A 22,204-nucleotide genomic window follows, 5' to 3' on the forward strand; every position below is an offset into this window, starting at 1 on the left:
TGAAAAAAACCACAACGTTAAAAAAGAGCGCAACCTTTCTTAGACTTTTAGAAGTCGTAAGCAAACGTTCCCGGAGTGTGTGTGTGTTTCTGGAGTGATAATGTTGACAGAGGGAGGGTGTCACTGAGGGGGAAAGGGGTGATTAATTTGGGAGGGAGCCCAGGGGATGAGTGGCTCACTGTTTCCCCAGACACAAGGCCTCAGTGTGTGTGTGTCCTTCTCCTCGCTCTGCTAAACAAGCTTTGTCTCAACCGACAGAGATCCAGACGCACAAACACAGAGTTAGTAAAAGCAGCTTTGCCTCTGTTTTCTGTCCTGTCGGAGGACAACTTGTGTCATTGTGTCTTCTGGGGGGGACAAGATTGACAGGCGATGTGCTCTGTCTCTCCATCTCCATTATAAAGGCAGAGGAACAAATATCTGCTTTCTGTTGTCTATGAAAATACACAGTTGCCAGTATCACAGAGAAAAAAACAATATATGCTCAATTTACTGAAGAAAATATAAGAATACAATTTAACACAATCTTTCTTTCACCAGTTTTACCCAAACCAGAGGTGAGTCACGTGACGTCGTCCCCAGGAGTCACCGAGGCGAACTGCACCGCCCAGTCCCGACCTGCAGCAGAGATCATGTGGAACATCAGCGGGGACAACCGAACACTTGGACCGCCCATTATATCCGCCTACGACCAGGGCGACGGCACGACGTTGGTGACGAGCACGCTGCTCTTCCCGTCAGCGCTGCTCAGTGAGCTGTCCGTCAAGTGCGTCGTGCACCACCCGGGTTTGGAGAAACCTATGAACGTGTCGCTCAACACAAGCAGTAAGGAGTTTGTAAATCCTGTTTTCATCACATTGAATGAAATCCACTCACAACAACCTTATAAATGTCTGGCACACAAGTGTGTTTACTTTTTCTGGGTATTTAGACCTAGATGGAGCTATGCTGTAGATTAATGTGAGGAATCCATAGGAGAAGACTTCCCAAATTGGTCAGTTTCAAGACATAAAAAGTAGGGGATCCGCTGAACGCAAAAAAAGTGAAAAAGAAAATTCGCATTCTTGGTTTTTGGCCGTCACCTTCTTGGTTTTTGGAGAATAGAGGCGTTTAATGGTCCGTATTTGTCAGTACTTGCATCCCAGTACTTCTTCATTTAGTTAGATTGCAAGTAATCCAGTCCAGGTGAAGATCAGCAGTTTCCATAACTATATACAAATACATTTATTCCCATAAACCCCTTGATGCTGCCTGAGGAAGAGCGCCAAGCTTGTCGCAATCCAGAGTAGCTGCACGTCCCAGCATTTTTCCGTGTTCTGTATGCCATTAAGTGCCTGTATCTGTGCACATATTTTGCATACTAAACACTCTCAGTATGAGGGGAATGTCAATCAAGCACAGTCCTGCGGTAAGGTCTAATAAGACACAATGGGAGTGAAGGGCCTTTAGATTTATACTCCTTAAAGTACGACAAAGTTAAAGTTAGACTAGTACTGTCTCAAAATGTGTAAAAAACAAGTTATATTTTCCATTCTTGGGTGCTGAGGTGAAGCAGAAAGAGGCCTTTTGTTTTCCACATGTGTGTATTCTCAGCTATTTTAGTCTCTGGTAATTATGGCTGCTTTGATGGGGTCCTGAATCCTGTAATGTCGCTGCATACAAGAAGGATTATTCTACTCATAAAGTCGTTATTCTGGTACTGCATCTCCTAACATGTTTAGTCCAGATGTCATAAAACATAAACAGTGTTTTTTAATGTATGTGTGTGTGTGTGTGTGTGCTACAGTGGGTCCAGCCGTGGTCATCCTCCTCTCGGTGTGCGGCGTGGCAGCCGTCCTCCTCCTGTGTCTGTGTGTGTGTCTCTGCAAGTGCTTCATCTGTACTGGCGGTGAGTCCCGACTCTGCAGCTTCACTTCCCACAAACACCCCACATTTACTCCTTCAAGCCACATCTACTCATACATGACTTCACAAACTGTTTCTGTCCACGTTTTGTAGGGGTTGCCGTTTAATTACCATTTGATTGAATCCACGTAAAACAGAAAACAGAACGTTTGCAGCAGCTGTGTGCAACAAGGTCATGTCCCTCTCTCTTCCAAAGGCATTCTGGGAAGTGCACGGGGTGGTTGCAAACGAGTGAATTAGAGCAAGTCATCAAAACTACTGTGCCTCCTGTTATGAGAAAATGTGAAGGTGGATGTTTTTCTTTCAAGGCTACCAGCAGCTCAGGAAAACGTGGGTGAAGAAAGTGAATAAGAGGCACTTTGAGTTGAGCAGAGGTTGTTCTGGGCGGCTCTCAAAAACAGGCTGAGCTTTTTTATATAATCCAGTCTTTTCCATGGGCTTTTCCTCACTGCAGGATCTCTATCATGGGAGAAAAACACTCAGCTGATATGCAGCGCATTGTTTGTCTTGTGGCCTGCTGTGCATGCCAGGTTTTGAGAGCCTGTTGTCACTGTAGTAATTATGATGAAGTATTCACATTTCTTCTGGTTACATAAACATCCTGGCACACCAAAACAACCTCAGAGAACTCGAAGCAACCCCCAACTTTATCATTTTGGTTCATTCTCACCACGCTGAACAACATCATTTCCACCAGGCACCACCATGTTTTCAGTGAAAAAACGCTTAGCTACCAAACAAGGCAAATTTAGCAACTATAGCTGGTTAATTTAGTGGAACATCTAGTAGCTAAAGAGACAGATATTTCCTTCAGGAGTTGGTGGAGACCAAAAACAGAGCTAAAAGGAGAGTGAATATTGGACTTGCATTCATCAGGTGGATACAAGTGAATGCTAGATGTGTTTGGCCTTAAAGCATCCCCTGCTTTATGGTCTATTTGACTCTAAATGGGACCATAATTTACTAGATGAACATCATGCTGTATTGAAGAAGACTTGAAACTACTGATTGAGATCATAAACTCATGTTTACAATGTTTACTGAGGTAATAACTCAAGTGAGAAGTAGGCTCATTTTCTCATAGACTTCTATACAATCAGACGTCTGTCGCCCCCTGCTGGCTATTAGAAAGAATGCACGTTTAAGGCACTTTACTTCATTTGCCTTCAGAACCGGAGGTTGCCACCTGGTAGGGATGTAGAATGGAAAGAAATCTCAGAGGAAGTGAATGAGTTTCATGTCGGTAAAGGGAGAGCGAACAACAAACCTTGATCACATTTCTCTGAAAACACACTCAAAAGGTCAACTCGCAGGGCTCACAGCGACTTTCCACACAGAGGTGTCATGCTTACTCATGTGTCATCAAACACTCTCTTGACTCCTGTTAACACCTTTCCCATAATCCTCTCTGGGTGTCGTGGAAACAGTGTGTTGCCAGCGTAATGTGGCGTGTGGATATCTGCCCATTTCCCCTTTATCATAAATTTTCTGCCCACCGAGGAGAGGGAGGAAAAGTTATCGCGGCAGTGACAGAAGCTTTGGCTGACGTCGGCGCTTCTGCCGGCCAAACAAAAGTCGTAAGGGAAGAAAAACAAAAGTGGGAGCTGCTGTGTCAAGGTCAGGTCGGTCCCACGGATAATCCCGATTTGGCAATGCGCAATTTGTGTTACATAAGCCAACCAGAGCCATAAAACAAATCCCAACAAATATAGTTTGATATTTTTGTCATACCTGCCATGAACCCTTAAAATGTTTCACAAATTCTTCTCAAGCGACGCGTTTCCTAAATAGATTTAGGAGTTTCCCTTTTCCTTCAGCACCTCCTCGTCTTTGTTTTCTTGTGCGATAAGAAAGCGGAGGGCACATACGCTGATCTCTTAAAGATGGAAACCCACTGACACATCGCTTTAATTCCTACTTTATTCGTCACCTCATCGTGTCAAGCTCCAAAACCCACATTCGCATACAACAAAGGCTTCAATCACGCTGATTTAAGAGTGTTTGTGTTTCTCACATCCCAATCTCATGAGATGTCTTGTCATCTTAAATACAGTGTTTGCATGTGATTGATGGTTTTGTGTTGAACTTGCTCAAGCATCTGTGGGATATCTTGAATAGCTGGCAGCTGGGTCACTGCAGAAATAGATTGTTCTGAGGAGACTTTCCACATTACTTGAAAGTCTTTCCTCATTTTCCAACTCCGTGGATCCTGAGCAGAATAACAAGTGGTTGTGCTGATTGTCGTGACTTAGCAGCCCAGAAGAAAAGACCTTCTTTCTCTGTCTAATCCTTTGGACTGTGGGGGGAAGACAGACGTTAGAGGAGGGAGCGGTGACAAAATTGAGCGCCTGCGCAGTTGATAACAACACTCGACTGTACAGACACACACATACTGTATCTCCCAGTCTCGGCTTGGCCGAGATGTGTCAGGAACACAGGCGTTTACTGTGATGTGATTCAGATTGCAGTTTAAGGCAAGAGAGCTGTGATGCCTCTGTCCTTATTTGGAGCTGACCTCATGCATTTTGTCACATCTTTCAAGGCTTTTTTAAAGGCATCATAACACACAGAGAGCGTTTTGTAATTATTACTCACACACTGGACAACGACAGTGTTTCACACCTCTGATCCAATGTGGATTAACATCAATATTACCATCAAATTTAACAATAACGCAATGGCCGGCGATACACAATGAAAAAAAATTAGTTCCGGTTAACGGATTGGTTCAGCTGAGATACAAAAAAACATATTCTCTCTCTTACCTCAAGTGGTTTCTAGCCATGCAGATCATTTTGGTTTCATTTGCCTCATTTTGAAATAAAGATCTCTAAGAATTAATTGAAAAATTACACTTAAAAGTTCCAGAAACAGTCCTGGTTAGTATGGAGGATAGGTCTTCTGAACTACTTTCTACCAAAGAAAAAGTCCCTATATGAAAACTTATTTAAAGTAATCATTTAAAATAATTACGGAGTTGAGTGAGGGGGGAGAAAAAACCTCAGAATTTGCAAGATTTAAGTGGTAAATTCAATTAAATTAAATCACAAATTTACGAGAAAACAAGTTGAATATTCTCTGAGATTAAATTTATGAGAAAAAAACGTGGTTTCATGTTCTGTGTTATTTTATGAACATAAATAAATACTAATGTCATTAATATATTGTATTTTGCGTGTTTAACGTCAGAGTCTGTGGTGTGATGAGGTTGATCTAACCTTGCAAAGTAAAGCGATGTGGTTCCTTTACAAAAAAAACAAAAAAAAATTATATTGTCTCTCATAAATTTGTGACTTTATAATCTCAGAGAATTTCTGAGTTTTTTTCTCGCATATTTGTGACTATAACCTCCGAGAATATTCAAGTTTTTTTTCTCCTAAATTCAGAGTTTGTTCTCTGAATATTACCTCCCTCCATCATACATCAAACCAAAACTCTGTATGGCTTTGATTCCACTAGAGGTAAGAGGGGAATATATGCTTTTTTTGGTAATTTGGGTGAACTGACCCTTTAAGCTATCGATTTAGAGACACAGTGTAGTGCATTTAAAATGTGTCTGAGATGTTCAGCTGTAGAGAAACCCACTGAAAAGTTGTGATGTCTGTGGCTGAAGTTGAACCGCAAGCCGGCCACAGCTAGGCGTTTGTGGTTCCCTCTGAATGGGTGGGCGTAATTCAGCCTTCAATCACGACTGGGAAGTCGGGCCAAGGCCTGAGGTTCTTCCAGTAAAATGCTGCTCGTCTATTTGTGTCTCTGTTTCCAATGTTTTCTTTTGGTGTGGCCGGTTGTAGATGTACAGACTACTGTATAAAGTGCGATGGTGGCACAGCTACAAGGGCAGCAAGTTAACCTCAGATAAGAGGCATTCATTCAGCCAATGTTTATGGTGGCACCTTTTAATCTGTAGCACCACAGGAAGTACGGGGGAGTGACCACATCCGGCCATGTGGGCAGAAACTGAGCGTAACACTGATGGCTCCTTAGAGATTAGAGGTAGGAAAACATGATGAAAGAGGCACCTGCACTTTCTTTTTCAGAAACACTTTCTGGCCTCTGCAGTGTTGATTGATTTTCCAGGTTCTCCCAGGTCACTCTCGCTCTAATTGGCATTTAGGCTACATGTGTCGACTCAGCTTCACCACTATAGGCTGACCGCTAAATAACTCACATTGCTGCCACATGTACGTCGAGGCGTGGTGGCAGGCACTTCATCACGGCTGAGGAATTCCTGCAATGTTTCACTATTTTTGTGCATGTGTTCTTTTTCGATGGGAGTCGGGGATACAGACGTGTGTGCGCTTGCTGTGTTGATTTTTGCATTCCTGTGTGGGATTTGTAGCAAGTGAATGCAACCTCTGCCTTCATGATGTTGGGACATTGTTGCCTTGAGAAACTCTCATTCATCACTGGGTGAAACTGTAGAAACAACAGTATGATTTCCTGCCTTATTGCCGCCCTTAAAGGAACAGCAACATACAATATTCATAACTATGTTTTCATTAGTGTATAATCACCTGAAACTAAGAATCGTTGTGTTTTCGTTCGCTTAGAATGAGCCCTTCATATCTACGTAGGTAGTGGGTCCTCTTCACGGAGTCCATCATGTTGCTCCGCAATGTTTCTACAGTAATCCAGAATGTCGTAACCAAACACTGGCTCTAGAGAGAGCCTTTTGCATTTTAACGTCACCTGAAGGCAACCGTAGCGACCTGATGTCCTCCTGTCACACTCTTAGTGCTCGACCTTTTTTACCGGTGAAATCTCAGTGGTGTGCTGTCAGGAAAAGGATGTCACAGGCGGACAGGACATGCAGACTGCTGAGGAAGGATTCGCGTTGATTACTGTAAAATGGGAAACAAAATGTGGAAAGTTTCGTGGGACAAAGCTGACCAACTAACTGTGTCTCTCTCTCTCTTCCTGCCCAGACTGATTTGGAGGCCGACGTCACTGCTGCTTTGATGACGGTCCAGCGGAGCTCTGAGCCTGACCTATCTGCTCAGCACCGTGCCCTCCAGCTCCGCGGACGGGAACAGAGCTTTTCACAGAACTGCTGGTTCTGCTTCTATGAGCTGGGAAGATCCTGCTAGAGCAGACACATATTTATCTTGACATTTACTGCAAAGTAAACCGAGCTAAAAACCACATTATTTAATGCCAGATATTACACTAACGTTAGAAAAGTTGCTTTGATGATTGATGAAATGTTGCAGTATGTGTGGAAGGTAAATTGTCAGATGTTGAAGAGTGTGAAAAGTTATATATATTTTTAAAATTTAGTTTGATAGCTTGAGTAGAGTTTGCTCAGTTGGTGTTTTGGACTTTGTTGTGTAGCTTATTAAGAAAATCTACTAAATTTAAACGAACAGTGAGTAACATTTAAGGGGATCTATTGGCAGAAACTGAATATATTTAAATTAATATGTATGTTTTCTGCAGTAGCCTCGAACAGACAAAACAAACACTGGCTCTAGATTTGCGTTTTCACGTCGGTTAATGTTGTTTTTCTTGGCACACGGGAGAAGTTTCAGCTGGTTGTAATCTGCAACCATACCACTAGATGCCGCCAGAGCCTACACATTGCACCTTTAAATATATCAAAAAAATTGAAGAATTGATTAGTTCCCATTCAAAAACAACACAAATGTTGCCTTAAAAAAACTTTTTCTTTATTATTTTAAAGCTCTTTAAAACATTGTTTACATTTTAATAATTCTTTCTATATGACATTAATTTTGCATGGCTAAATAAGCCAAATTTAAAGTTGATTAGGTGTTTAGTTTAATGCTCTAAAGCTCAGCTAATCATCATCAGGTCTGAGTGAGGTTTGATCAGATTTGACTGTGATCTGGCAACATAAGATTTTAATTGACACTTTGCACAATGCGGATTAGTGCACGGACAAATGTGACGACGCAGAAATATCTCAAAGGAAAAAAAACAAACTTTGGGAGAACATTTTTTCTCCATCACTCCGAGTAATGATGAGAAAAATAGTTTTTCAGGGCGTTTAAGGTGGCTGAAACTTTGGAGTTCTTGGCCTGATTGCTGCGGACCATCAAACTGCCCACCACAGGGTGCTACGTCACCTAAAAACCCTCTATTTGTGGTTGTCAATGAAACAACCATTTTTCTAAACTAGAAATGATTAAAAGGACGCCGTGACAATTTTGAACTTCACTTACAAGTTACAGGAAATCCAAAAGACACAAGGGGGACTGAGGCTAAAATCTGACTTTTAGTGAACCAACCCTGGTGTGACTCAGACTGAAAGGATGGGTTTGAGTGGAGAATAATGAAAGGTTTGTTATTTATAGCTGCTGTGTTGTGCGGGACAGAGAAGGGTGGTCGACCTGTAACCTCTCATGCGCTCGCTCGGTGGTTAACACCGCCCAAACGATAAACCCTGCAGCTCTGAATCACTGTTTGTGCGTGCGTGTGTGTACGGAGACGTTTGTACTGTGTGTGTATGTTGTGGCATTGTTGTACAGTATTTCATGACTTACAGAGCCGCTCTGTAGGGAGCACCAGTGTTAGAATTTAACTTTTTATTTGGGAAAATATTGATATAGGCCTACATGGGCTGTGTACAGTACAATTTTGTAGAAAATCTCATTAATATCTCATTTATCAGGACAAAAAAATATTTTTTATTAACAATTAAACAGCTTTTGGATGGTTTTACAGTAAAGTCAATTATCTGTATATAAAGAGGATTATATAAATGTTAATAAATGCCTACATTGAAGTTAAAAAAAAAACTTAGCTAAGATGTCTACCTGCTGTTTAATTTTCTTTCATTTTAATAATCATGTGTCAACAGTGTTTTGAACAGTATTCAACTTTTTAGTAGAGCTGAACTGGTGCTGAGATAAATCTGAAGTTGATTTAAAATACAATCTGCTTTTGTTTCACTGCTTGTTTTTATTATCTGTGTTTTGAAGATATTGAGTACGAATATCGGATGTTTTCTCACGAATAATACCTTAAAATGTGTCACTGAACTCTCCGAACTAGCTTGGATTCTTTAGACATAGTTGGGTTGTGATGTATGAAGACTGTGGGTGGTACTGTAACCTCACCAAATCCTTACACAATAGGAAACTCAGTTCCACCACAGCCCACTCCAGTGACTTTACTATTTCATTCTCAGACCTCGTGAGTAGGATAACGGCATGCCTTTTTTTTTTTTTTTTTTAAATGATCTATGACTAACCAATGCAAAGATATAAAGCTTAAAATAGCCTCAAATTAACACACATCCAGTTCAATTGTTGTTTCAGGTGACTGAGCCAGTTGTGAGTCATGGATGAATTTGAGTTTCATGCCAAAACAATCATTTGAAAAACAATTTTTAAGCACGCCATGAGTTCAACCTCAAATCCACAGGATGCAATTGCTTTTATTGTTCCTTAAAATGATTTTGGAAAGCTGTTGGTCTCATGGTGTAAGTCAGTGATTCCCGACCAGGGGTTCTTCTGCTCTTACCAAGGGGCATGTGTAAAGATTGTGGAGTAACTTTGCTCCAAAAAATTTAAATGACATATGACTACTACTATAGTTAGTTTGACACTTATTAGTTAGTTAAAAGTTAATAAAAAATATTACAAATATTATTACAAAATATTTATTAAAATAGTTAAAAGTAGGCCTAATGGATGTATGTTTGAAATAGTTAGCTGGCATAAAAGTATATCGCTAAACGATTGAGATAGTTAACTAAAAGTAATAGGAAAGCACTTGAAATAGATAGCTAAAATAAACGGATAAACGTTTGAAATAGTCAGCTTAGAGTAACATATACATGTTGTAAATAGTTATTCAAAAGTAACGGACAAATGGTTGAATTATGTAACCGTATTTGATAAATGGTGAAAAAGACTTCATCGTAAAAGCACAAATGTATTTTTGTAATGTTTGTGGAGTCACACTGGTAGGAAATAATGATTTCATTCATCCCTTTTGAATTCATCCTGTTTTGGAAATGAACTCTGCAGTCTGATATTAAACCATTGTAACTTTTTCCACAAACATCTTTCATGAAAATAGACATTTTGTTTCCCTTACAGTTTCTTCACAAAGACAGGAAAGGGTAAGTTCCTTTGTTACTTGAAGAGCACTTGACATATTTATTTTTTTGATTGTTATCAGTGAAGTCATTAAAGCAAATAATTTGACTTTTAATAAAAACATAGAGGCTTATCTGGAGGAAACTGCTAACCTTGAGCGGACTTCACAATAAAATCCCTTTGTTTTTGTTCCCTCTGTGGCTTTTAATGCCAATGGGGTCAGACTGGTAGGAAATAATAATAAGACTATAAAATATATGGCCAGTTCCTTTCTTAGTTCAGAATCAGGAGTTTTGCTTTTACACCACTAGATGGTGATGTTTAATTTACTTTAAAGTGAGAGTTCCCAAGTTTTCCCTTTGTACCATTCAGCTTTAATTGATATTTTATGCACAATTTCTCCACATCGACATAAAATAACAAAGAAACTTGCACAGCTGTTAAAGATGTTGACATCTATTAACAGCTGGAAACAGCCCTGTACTCAGTTATTTTACTTCCTCGTTTGTAACACTAAAGCATGTGGCACTGGGGTGGTGGGCGATGCACTTCTTTGGGTGGGGTGTTTGTGCAAGTGTGTGTGATTGCCTGTACCATATTGTGCACGCAATGCAGCGATGTACGTCTGCTTTTAGCACTTTCGAAACCACAGAGGTATAGCACACATCCCACAGGCCACGCTGCTCCTCGTGCTCTTCATGCAGCCCTGCACTGTACGGCCAACAACTCCTATACTGCCGTTGCTTCACTCTCCACTCAGTTAACAATATCAGTTTTGAATTGTGTGTTTTGGCAATTTAACCAGCTCTCCTTTGACCTGCAGATTCTGTAGATGATAAAGGTCTGCCAGACATTATCAGACAATCAATGTGGTTACAGCTTTGTTGCCACAAAATCACACATTTAAACTAAAAAAATCAAGATGCAGCTCATTTAGTGTTAATTATAAATATAAATGTTGTATGATGTCAGGCTTATTACCAGGGTCGGCATAAGGCATAGGCCATATAGGCGTATACCTCTATAAATAGGTAAATATATCTTCAGGGGGTTGCTGGTCGCCCTCCAAAAAAATAAAAAATATAAATAAAATAATAATAATATTTAAAATGCCGTTGGGTGCACTTTCTGCATGAGATAACACATGAACAAATAAATAAATAAATACACTTTTCACCTCTGTAACTCTCTTTCTCGCACTTTTTCATCTTCCTGGCTGCACTTATTTGTTATTAAAAGTGTAAATTGCAGTGATTTAAATTGTATTTGTAGTGATTTTAATTTAAAAATTATAATAAATACAGTTATTTATTTTAGGGGCACCAAAAGGGCTAGAGCTGGCCCTGCTTATTACATTAGGATGATAATAGCATTTGGTTCTTTCTCTCTCATTTCAGAACTAAACCTAAAAATGTTTTTCCAGTAATGCTTTTATTTAATCCTAATTATTTTACATCCCATTATATTTTGATATGTGACAAATACTGTTTTCTTTTGGTTCATTTGTCTCTGACACTGTAGCTGGTTTCGGTCTGAAGTGAAAGGTGTCATTTCCTGGATTCAGGGTGGGAGAGAGAGTTGATCTTGTGATGAGCTGAAATAGAACCACAAGACGTTTTTCCCCCCACTGTCTGCGTGCTCCAAACATGTGCTTCAACACCTGTTTGTTAAAGGTGAGTCATACTGAAATATGGAAGACAGTAATCCATTAGCACCTTGGACTAGTTTCAGTGTCGAAATCACAGGATGGAAAATGTTCAGGTGTTGCAACTCTCCCTGCAACGACATCAGCATTCAACAAATGATTGAGTTTGATGTGCAGAAACGGATGTTTAATAATGAATTAACCTGCCTTACTGTAATGCATTTTAAATTTCAAACTTAACATACAGTATATGTGCTAATTTTGTGCACATCAGTAAATAATGTGATACATTTTTGTACTAAGTTTTGCTAATCCTGTCAGCTAAACTAACATTCACCCGTGTTAAAGGCTTAACGCATTATTGGTTTTGCAAAATGAGCTGGTAGAAAGCTACATCATCTGAAAGCTGGGTGCCTGAACATTAATTTGAGATGGGCGCTCTGCCAAGTTGGTCATTAATCAGAAATAAACATGAATTAATTAACTAAATTGGAAAAGTGTATAAGGGTTTAACATAATGGATTTCTACAGTTTCAAGAAATGGTCTCACTACAATGAAATGGCTACTATAGGGACTAAATATTCAAATACACCACTTTAGAATAGGCGAAAATAACACATTTATACTGCATGTGATTATCATAAAGTGGGCATGTCTGCAAAGGGGAGGCTTGTAGGTACCCATAGAACCCATTTTCAGTCACATATCAGGAGGTCAAAGGTCAAGGGACCTCTTTGAAAATGGCCATGCCAGTTTTTCCTCGCCAACATTTAGCGTTATTTGGAGCGTTATTTAGACGAAACTTCACTTGTCCATTAGGCTACTTTAGCTTGTGACCGAATGCTTGTATAACTGATTCCTATTATCCTCGACTGTAATGATGTTTAGTTCTAATTAGCAAATGTTCTAAACACGCTAAGATATGTTAGCATTTAGCTGAAAGCAGTACTTCTTAGGCCTCACTCTTGTTAATTAGTTTGTTAATCATGTGGTCGGCTAGTTATCCCTCTTGTTTTAGGCTTAAAAGCTTTGTTAAATTAGCCTGCATGAGTTATATTCTTTACTGTAAAACAACTTCCAGCCTTGTTTTTACATGAATTTATGTGACGTGTGGTTTAATTCTGCTTCCTGTTTGTTTCCTCAGTCGACAGTCTGTCTGCCCCCAAATGCATAACAGATACTGTACCCGAGAAGAAAAGAAAAGCTACTTTGGTTGACATCAAAAGTTCATAAGGAACAGAGGTGTAAACACAATCACATCTTAAAAAAAGGGTCTGCACCGGACGTGTGAAGAAAGTCGGTTGTCTGTACAGGAAGCAAAACTATTTACCTGTGACATTTTGCACTCACACGATATCAAATCTCAACAATAGCGGTTTCTCATGCGAGGAAATTTCACTTCTGTTTATTGCAGCTTGATTTACAGGAATACAAAGGCACAGAATGGAGTCAACAGCAAACGTTATTCACCACAGTAAACATTATGAAGATGATATATTGTCAATGTAAAAAAAATAAATAAAAAAGATTATTTTAAGGCCATTAAATGCCAATCAATAATTCCCAAATTATATGACATAAAAATACAAAAACATAACACAAATGAGTAAAAATGTGAATAAATCAGGTTACTAAATCTTGAAATTAATGTGAGACATTTTGATATGAATCATTTGAACTTTGATTGATTTCAAGGCGCAGACTTGGGTCGTTGTCATAGATATGGGTGGCAGGCAAGGCATCATGGGAGGGCTGGCGGCTCGGTGTGTTCCTGGATTTTCCTAAAGATCAGTTACTGTTCTCATATTATTCTTATTGTTTTGTTTTTCAGATGAGACCGTCATGAGTGCCTCTGCTGCTGAACAATCACTGTATGTAAAAATCTAAAATCCTCACCTTTACACCTACACCTCGATGCGACACATAAAGTTAGCATTAAGATGACGAACACCGTGATCCAGACAACCCCGGCACACATACGGCCAGAAGTAGTCAATTGCTGGAAGATAAAAAATAGAAAACATTTCATTAAGCGTCAAAGAAGCATTATTATTTTTCATTATGGATGTATGAAAGGTTCATTCATGTTGGAAAATGTTTGTTTTTGACCCCATTGGGAGAGAGACACACTCACCATTGACAGTGATGTCATGACTCACACTGACTCCACCTTCACACTGATACACACCTGAGTCGCTTCTTTTTTGAAACATCAAAAACGACCTCCGTTCTGAACGTTTAAACGTTCCCACTCTGTTTAAATGTGGCTGCTATGTAATTTCTACTGCCTGAAATTGTTGTATAAGAAGTATGGCTTATTAATTTGCATCCACACGTACTCCTGAGTTGCAAACAGTAAACTAATATCTGCATTATAACATTAAAAACCTATTTTAGAATTTGACATTTTGTCAGTTTAACAGACATTCATTGTTTTTATTTATTGTTTTTTTTCAAGGCTGTACATTTATGACATGTTTGCTCGTGTCTTTTATTTTTTCCCTATAGGAATTACATTTATTCCAACCACATTCACATTCAATCTAGTTTATTTCCTTGTTGAGTTTTAAAGCTGCACTGTCGACTCTTTGGGTGTGTCTGTACGCCTGCTCTGTGTGACGTATAGTCATAATATTTTAAACCTTTTCAGTCTTTATAACATGCAAAACATGATTTATCTGATTCCTATTCGTGAATATGTAACTTATAGCGACAGAGAAACAAAGACCTGCTCAGATTAAAAGGGAGTGATGTAGATGGAATAACAGAAACTTACCATCAGCATCCAAAGTGAGGAAAAGGAGCGCCGTTAACATAGACCAGGGGTGCCCAATACGTCGATCGCGATCTACCGGTCGATCGCAAAGGTAGTGTGGGTAGATCGCATGGCATTAAAAAAAAAAAAAAAAATTTTTTAAAAATAGACATCAGCCTATCAGAGCAGATTGAGAACTGTCTGTCAGAGTTTGACAGACGCTTTCAAGACTTTGTTTTACTGGAGCCAGTCGCTACATTCATGTGCTACCCTTTTCGGGAAGATGCTGAGGCTGATTCACTTGCATCAAAAATTGCAACACTGTTTCACCTGAACTCATCTGGAGTGGAGGATGAGATTTTGACACTACAAGCTGACATTCAGCTTAAGTCCAGGGCTCATGGACAGTTCTGGAACTTACTCACAGAGGAAAAGTACCCCAACATGAGGAAATGTGCTACCTCCTTGACTGCATTATTCGGCTCCACTTATTTATGCGAGTCAGCCTTTTCCCACATGAAGATTATTAAGTCCAAATACCGTTCCACCTTGACTGATGATCATTTGGAAGTGTGCTTGAGGCTGGCTATCAGCAGCTACTGTCCGGACTATGCATCCCTGGCTGATTCCATTCAGTGCAAGTCATCAGAGTAAGGTAATGACAAAGAATGTACAGAGTTATATTGTACAATATGGGTTCATGCAGTTATGCAAGGTACACCAACATATATTGTACATATAAAGAATACTCAATATATTTATAAATAAATATATGTTTTGCATTTTTATAGTAGGTAGATCATTTTGACTTGGTCATTTTATAAGTAGCTTGCATGCTGAAAAAGTGTGTGCACCCCTGACATAGACACATGAAGGATGGTCAGGCAGTAGTTGAGTTTCATGGTGGAACCACTTCAAAGAGCAGCTATCCACCTCTACAATCACTACAGATCTGCTCTAGATATCACAGTAAATGATTTACTTCCTGTTTGTTACTACCGTGGTCTTTGGTTTACGCAACCCCCCCATTACTCTCAACATACATACCACAGCACAGAAAACGACATTTTAGGCGAACACACTTTTTTCTCACCACCTGAAACTTTCTGGGGTTTTCGTGTAAACATGTTTGCCTCCAGGACATTAGATTGTTTTACAGAACAAACACAAAAGCGAGTCAGCAGTGAATGATGGCGTCATATAATCTTGAAATCAAACAGTTATACACATTATTTGATTGCACAAAACGATGAGGTTATTATTACATTCTCGACTTCCCCAGTTGAAGAAACACAACAATTATATAAATATTGTGAAAATTACAGAAGCTCATTCGTCATTCATATAGTCAGAAAATGAGTCAATAGTTCTAAGCTCATGAAACCATTATCGATAACAGATGTAATTGAATTCAAGTCGTGGATATGCAACAGCAAAAGGTCACAGTTTTAACCCACAGGGAGTGCATGACACAAAACATTCAAACCAAGATCACAAACAAATCCATAATAGTTGAAGACAGAAAATTCTGTAAAAAATACATTTAGTTCGGTTAGAGATGGCGCTGGGCTGCTTTTGGCCTCTAATGTTAGAGGATAAGGCTGGTGTAATTCTATATTTTTCTTATTGTCAACAAATCCAATGAAATATGAAAATCCAACACGACATTAGTCCATCTCACAGTACTTCCTGTGTCTGTGGCCCCAAGCACATTGGCTCTCACCAAACTAAAGAACTTTAAGAATGGATCACAAATATATGGATTGATTTCCAGTTCCTAAAACAGCTTGGCACTGTAGGTTTTAGCAGATGTTACTCAAACAGGAGTAAATGGTGAATCAGCTGCAGATTAATACACATTTGGTGCAACTGTTATCAGGCCATTAAATGGGCATTATCGGTCGCTATAAGCCCCATAGATGTGGGTCAATAGGGGCCTACTACTTTGTAAAAGTGAAAGCAAAACTTAAAAGCAACACGTTCTAACACGTTTAAAAACTGAATGAAACGTTACGTTTTGAACACAAACAGCTTCTTTAGGTTTAGGCAAACAAAAACACAACACAAGTTTAGGGGGGAAAACAATGTTGGCTTAAAATAACTATGTTCTAAAAGTGAAACTTAATGCTTGTGAACACAAAGACAATTACATGTTATTGGTTTCACACAGGATGCGAAACCCAGCAACTATAAGTGAAAACTCTGTGTTCAGCACCTGACTTCCGCTTCTACTCCAGTCATAATTACTACGGTCGCTAGAAGTCGCTGTCTTGTTCTTTTATACCTTCATTTGCTGATCTACCATGTGAATAGAAGATAAAAACCTACTAGGGGGTGTAGTAGGCCCCTACTGACCCACATCTATGGTGCTTCTAGCAACCAATAACACCTATTTAATGGCCTGACAACAGTCTAATCGGCTGGCATGACGGTGTATGCGCCATTGACTCACAGGAATAAGTCATATCAGGTTTTGGATACAAAGACAATACTTTTTAGTAAGATCAACTCAATGTTGGTTGTTTAATAGGATTTGTTGACAATAAGAAAAATACAGAATATCACAAGCCTTATCCTTTAACTTGCCGAGTTTTGCGAGTGTTGAATAACGCACCTGCTGTCTGGTTGCTCACAAACTTGTATGATTTGAAGAAATCCTACAGCGTGAATCTAGTGGGATTATGTTAGTAAGATTTCCGGGTAAGCAAACGAATACAGCGTTTTACTGTTTTATGATGCAAACAAGGCAACCTTAGCTGAACAGTGAGTACCTTGTTGTTTTTGGTCTTCTGGCTGAATTGAAATGGAGTGGAAACCACACCTGCTCGGTTGCACCCCATTTAAATTCGACACGTTTTGAGTGCACCCGTTCTTATTGGTACATGATGACCTCACAAATTCCCAGCACAGCTCCGCCCAACTTCAACTGGAAAAACACCTGTGCAGGTGTGCAGGGCCTTTAAAGATTAAGATGCTAATTTTAGCATAGGGCAAGTCTTTAGAGTGTCAGGTGGGATGGAGCATCGTCATGTTGTGATATAGAGCAGTTTTTAGTAATAGTTTAGTCTGGTGGGTGATGGGTCTTTAACACGGATAGCCGCGTACTCTGAAGTTTCCTCCTGCGGCCTCCGCGGCCGGGCAGCAGCCACCGCTGGAAGCTGATGGTTGAGGGCAGCGTACACAACAGAACCCCCCTCGTCCGCCGCCGCGTTCCCCCGTCTCCCTCTTTTCTCTTTCACCTTGCCGTAAACGATCTCATTGCCTCTCGGTAATGGCGGCTCATCGGGCTGTGAGGGCGGCGTCTCCCTCCGGGTTGACCTCCGAGATGGCGGCGCAGAGGGGCTTCCTCTTGGCGAGGGCTGTCGGAAGGGTTGCTCGGCCATGGGGATTGCCATGTACTGTAAAAAAAAAGCATTTTGCGTTAAAATGTTTGAAGTACTAAAAAAAAAATTGGATGTAAGTTTGAAATGTCTTACCTGATTTTCAGTTGTTGTCACTTTCTTTGGTTTCCCTGCATGATGACATTTTGGTGAAATTACTGCTTTTAGAGTCACAATCATGTCCTGTATGGCATGTTTATTCAACACCTCACCTTTACACCCTCGCATTGAGACGACGGATATAATTATCACTATGATGACGAATGCAACAATCCCAGGAGCAACGTACATGTACTTCCACAGATCTACTACGGTGGGCTCAGAATCCACAGTTGTGTTGTTCTCCTGTGTCACGTTGGTACGCTTGCCATCATCTATAACACAACACAGAGCGGTTATCTTAAGTCTATACGATATGAAGATAGAGCTTTTGTTCATTTATTAGTCAGTAGCAGTTAGAAATATGAGCTGTGCAGCGTGAACATTTCTTGGGTAAGTTCAGTCAAGTATAGATACAAACTCACCATGGACATTGACGTTGATGTTATGACTCACACTGCCTCCATCTCCACACTGATACACTCCTGAGTCGCTTCTGAGTAGTTTTTGGAAGATCAAAATTGATCTCCCTTCTAATTTTTTTAAAAGTTCCCACTCTGTTTTAATGTGGCTGCTGCTGCTGACGTTGACGGGAACAAAAGTTGTATTAACTTTATACCAGGTGACTGTTGGTGGTGAATTGTTGCAGAAAGCAACAGTGCAGTCAATCTTAAGGTCTTCTCCAAGTAGAGCTCCATAAGTCGTGTTACGATGTACTTTAAGTACAACTTCACAATCTGATTCTTTATCTGTAAAAGAAAAATAACAACAAACACATACAGAATGGGTTAATTCATCCTTCCTTTACAGGTGTGTTGTAGCAATTTAATCTGATACCAGCATGATAACAGAATATGACATTAGAATGCACTTTAATATCTGTTTGGGTAACGCCAGCTAAAATAAGTTCAACTTCAAGACCGTGGGCCTATAAGCCAAGTATACTAAAAAACTAATTAAACAAACTGAAACTGACATTTCATTTCATGGAAACACAATTTGCATGAGAAGGAACTGAGAGTAAACCCCACCTAAATACAGCATATCAAGGGGAACTTTAACCTCAAGTTACTTTGCGTAAATCACAAAATCTGCAACACTTGTGTCTCAATTTAACACCGGATATTCCTCTGTTCATGCATGTTGATCTAGAGTTCATTCTTGACCTTAGAAAACAGCAGTTACAACCCTCACCACAAGCTCAATTTAGTAGCTGTTCTGGAGCTTTCAGTCATCACATGAGTGCTCCGTAAAACTGGAAATTTAAATATGTTTCCGTGACAACTGGGCTCGTCGCTGAGCTGTGAAAAATATGTATCTGCAAAATGTTAGCAAATAAAATCTGCTCTCAGCTTCCTGATGATGCACTTTTCATATAAACCAATGCTTTTTTTAATGGTTTATTTTGGTATTTTTTATTAACTACTGCTGTAACATAGAGGTAATATTTAACATGAATGACAATGATTTTGCTTCGTCCACTTTTAGATGTTTGGTTTCTCACTGCCACCAACGTGAGTCACAATTAAATAATACCTCCTCTGGCCTCAAACCACAAAGAAACATTTAAGGCACAAGGAAACCACAGTGTTGACTTGAACACATGAATAACAGTGGGGTTGATGGCAGTAAATAAAGTCATTCACACAACCATTCTTCTATTTTACTATTAAGAAATCACACCAGGACGTATTACAACCGGGAAATTATAGAAAACAGGAACATGAAGTGGGTAGACGACGATGATGAAGCTAATGAGTAAGTTCTAGAAAAAAAATTGTTTTTTAAAAATATTTCTGACTCTTTTATGTTGGTATGAAATTGATTCCATCGAGCTCCCACTTACGAAAAACATGTGGAAGATATTACCCGAAAGTATTATTTTTAGCATCTGAAACCAACATTTTGCAGTTATCTTTACTTGTCAGTTAAGTACATAATAAGATTATTATGTGGTGTGTGTTCAATGAAGAATAACATTGTCCCGATATCCGTTACGGCTTTTACACCGTTAGGAAATGACTATACGCCAACTCCAACCTTTTAAAAACTGTATACTTAGCATTGTATTTTCTATCTAAATCCTGTGTAGACATGTACACTCACACTTTAATACTGTAGGCTACACTATCAAAAAGTTAGCACAACCACAAGCCAAGTATCCCTTTCTGTAGGCCTATAGGAAAAGAATACTTAATTATACTGTTCTTAATTATATCGCAATCAAATGACTTTTCTGTATACTTGTCAGTATGAGCCAAGTAAACTTCAACTTTTCTGTATACTTGTCTGTATGAGCCAAGTATACTTAGACTTTTCTGTATACTTGTCCGTATGAGCCAAATATACTTAGACTTTTCTGTATACTTGTCCGTATGAGCCAAGTATACTTCAACTTTTCTGTATACTTGTCAGTATGAGCCAAGTATTCTTAGACTTTTCTGTATACTTGTCAGAATGAGCCAAGTATACTTATGTATACTTTTGTTAAGTATATCTCTGATAAGTACATAAAACGTAAACTGAAAGTATACTCTCTTATTTTAAGTTTAAAAGAAGTATACTAATAGCACACTTGAATAAACTTATTTTTAGTAAGGGAGTTCATAACCTTTAAAGAAATCAGGCTTCCAGCCTTCACCGTAGAATTTGGATAGCGGTCACAAAAGCTGACTTTTTAGTCCAAAAGTCCTGATTAAACACATTACAGACCTACAGAGGAAGAAAAGGTAACACAACACAAATACTGAGATAGCAAAATATGCAAAAACTTACCGTCAGCGTTTAAGGTGAGAAGCAGCCCGGCCAAGATGGACACTTGCAGGACGGCCCAGCAGCGGTGAGGCCTCATGATGGGCACCCTCAGAAAACGTCCCGTCATCTTCCAGTGGTCAATCCAAGTGGGAAATGTTCCTCCGAGCACATCATTATTTAGTTGAACAAAACAGAGAAGTGCTGAGGCTGAGGTTGGAGCTGCATGCTGCTTCCTCTTTGTACTCGCTCCCTACCTTTCCCCTTTAAGGTAGAGTGCACTGGAGGGGGGAGAAGGTCGGTGGGTGGTCTCGCTTCTCTAAATTCTGCAGTAAAACATCTCAGATTAGGGGTTTCCCACTGATCCAGGTGCCGACCCTGCTACAATACATACATAAAGCAAAGATCTTCACTACAATCTTCCTCTCTCACAGTCTTTTCATTTCCGAGTCTTGTTTCAGTCTGTGCACCTTGACAGCGACTTCTTCATCACTCAGTGTCTGTGGTTCACACACCCTCTCTCTCTCTCTCTCTCTCTTCAAGCTTGACTTCCTCCCCTCTTTCTCCCTTCCTTTCATCTTCGACGTCTGCGTCTCCTGCAAACTTGTGCGACCTTGTGCACAGTGGTGTGGTTTTCAGAGGAGGATGAGCAGTGCACTGGAGGGGAGATGGGGACGCTGTGGCCTCTTTCAATGCCCACCCTGTTGATGTGTGTGGTTGCTGTCAGCGTGTGGACTGCTTGCCTGTCAATGAGTCAGCCTCAATCAGGTTTAAAGGACCACTCCGACAGTTTTACACATCAAGTTCAGTGTATTTGTCACAGAGAGCCCTTTGTATAATGTCTTCTGTGGCTCTAGAGGGAGATTTCTTAAGTCTGAGAATAATGATGTCAGGGTTGAATTGAAATGTATTATGGGAAATGTAGGATCCACTGAAGACATCATGATATCTCAGGCTCTGCTGCTTCCATTTAAAGCAGCGGTGGGTTGAATTGGAGCAAATATGATTTTAAAAAAGTTATTTTTATAAAACGGTCACTATATCCTGACAATAGTGCATGAGACAGGTAATAAAACTCTGTGTCTTCCGGTGCTCCTAATGGCATTTTACAAGATTTCACAGGCCGGAGGAAAACAACCAATCAGAGCCGAGCTGGAGCCTTGCCGTCTCTGAGCAGCTGTCAATCACTCGCAAACTCCGACTAAACGGTCAAACTAGGCAGCGCTGATCAAATATGAATCAATATTATGTTACGTTAATGCCTATTTCTCACTTCAAATGCTTTCAGAAACATCTTGTAGTGTACTGTTTAGCTGTAGTATGAGAAAGTTTGTGACCCCGGCAGCCTTGTTGAAAACAGTTGAGGAGATACCAAGCACCGCCCACCAGCAGGAGAACAGCCAATAGGAACGCTCAATAGGAACGCACTCTCTGAAATTACATTAATGTGATTGGAACAAGTCTCCTGTCACGGGTTAGATTTTTTAAAGCCTGAAAACAGAGCCATGAGGAGGTGCAGAAGTCTGGTTTCCTCTCAGAGCACTTGAATTACAATTTGCTGAAAGGTTATTATGGATTTTTTTGCCTAATGATGCCAAGAAA

General features: G+C 39.8%; 2 protein-coding genes across 7 annotated transcripts in view; one reads left to right on the forward strand and one right to left on the reverse strand.

Moving 5' to 3' along the window:
• LOC141763209 (OX-2 membrane glycoprotein-like) overlaps window positions 1-8,801 on the forward strand; it is a 58,957-nt gene extending 50,156 nt beyond the window's left edge. For all 3 annotated transcript variants that reach the window (XM_074627689.1, XM_074627692.1, XM_074627691.1), the window contains exons 6-8: window positions 541-825; window positions 1,787-1,888; window positions 6,831-8,801. In XM_074627689.1, the coding sequence (XP_074483790.1) occupies window positions 541-825; window positions 1,787-1,888; window positions 6,831-6,835 (392 nt within the window). In that variant the 3' untranslated portion in view covers window positions 6,836-8,801. The remainder of the gene's footprint in view (window positions 1-540; window positions 826-1,786; window positions 1,889-6,830) is intronic.
• Window positions 8,802-15,556: 6,755 nt separating this feature from the next.
• Window positions 15,557-21,333, reverse strand: LOC141763207 (uncharacterized). 4 transcript variants are annotated; one of them, XM_074627688.1, is made up of 5 exons: window positions 20,627-21,332; window positions 18,277-18,600; window positions 17,965-18,126; window positions 17,849-17,883; window positions 15,557-17,770 (listed from the first exon to the last, which is right to left on the reverse strand). In XM_074627688.1, exons 1-5 carry the CDS (start codon window positions 20,730-20,732, stop codon window positions 17,423-17,425), a joined length of 975 nt encoding a protein of 324 aa, XP_074483789.1. In that variant the 5' UTR covers window positions 20,733-21,332; the 3' UTR covers window positions 15,557-17,422. The 4 variants fall into 4 exon arrangements, with proteins under 4 accessions (XP_074483789.1, XP_074483788.1, XP_074483787.1 ...); XM_074627687.1 differs by having other exon boundaries at window positions 15,557-17,883; window positions 20,627-21,333; XM_074627686.1 differs by having other exon boundaries at window positions 17,849-18,126.
• Between the last annotated feature and the right edge of the window lie 871 nt (window positions 21,334-22,204).

The sequence above is a fragment of the Sebastes fasciatus genome, chromosome 24, assembly GCF_043250625.1.
Source record: "Sebastes fasciatus isolate fSebFas1 chromosome 24, fSebFas1.pri, whole genome shotgun sequence".
NCBI classification, from domain to species: Eukaryota; Metazoa; Chordata; class Actinopteri; order Perciformes; family Sebastidae; genus Sebastes; species Sebastes fasciatus.

What these genes read in the sequence shown, in the direction of transcription:
- LOC141763207 (XM_074627685.1), bottom strand. Translation starts at nt 20,732, where the DNA reads ATGACGGGACGTTTTCTGAGGGTGCCCATCATGAGGCCTCACCGCTGC. An exon ending in TCTCACCTTAAACGCTGACG is followed by an intron (nt 18,601 to 20,626) that starts GTAAGTTTTTGC and finishes TTTCTTTTACAG; the next exon opens with ATAAAGAATCAGATTGTGAA. An exon ending in CATCAACGTCAATGTCCATG is followed by an intron (nt 18,127 to 18,276) that starts GTGAGTTTGTAT and finishes GTTGTGTTATAG; the next exon opens with ATGATGGCAAGCGTACCAAC.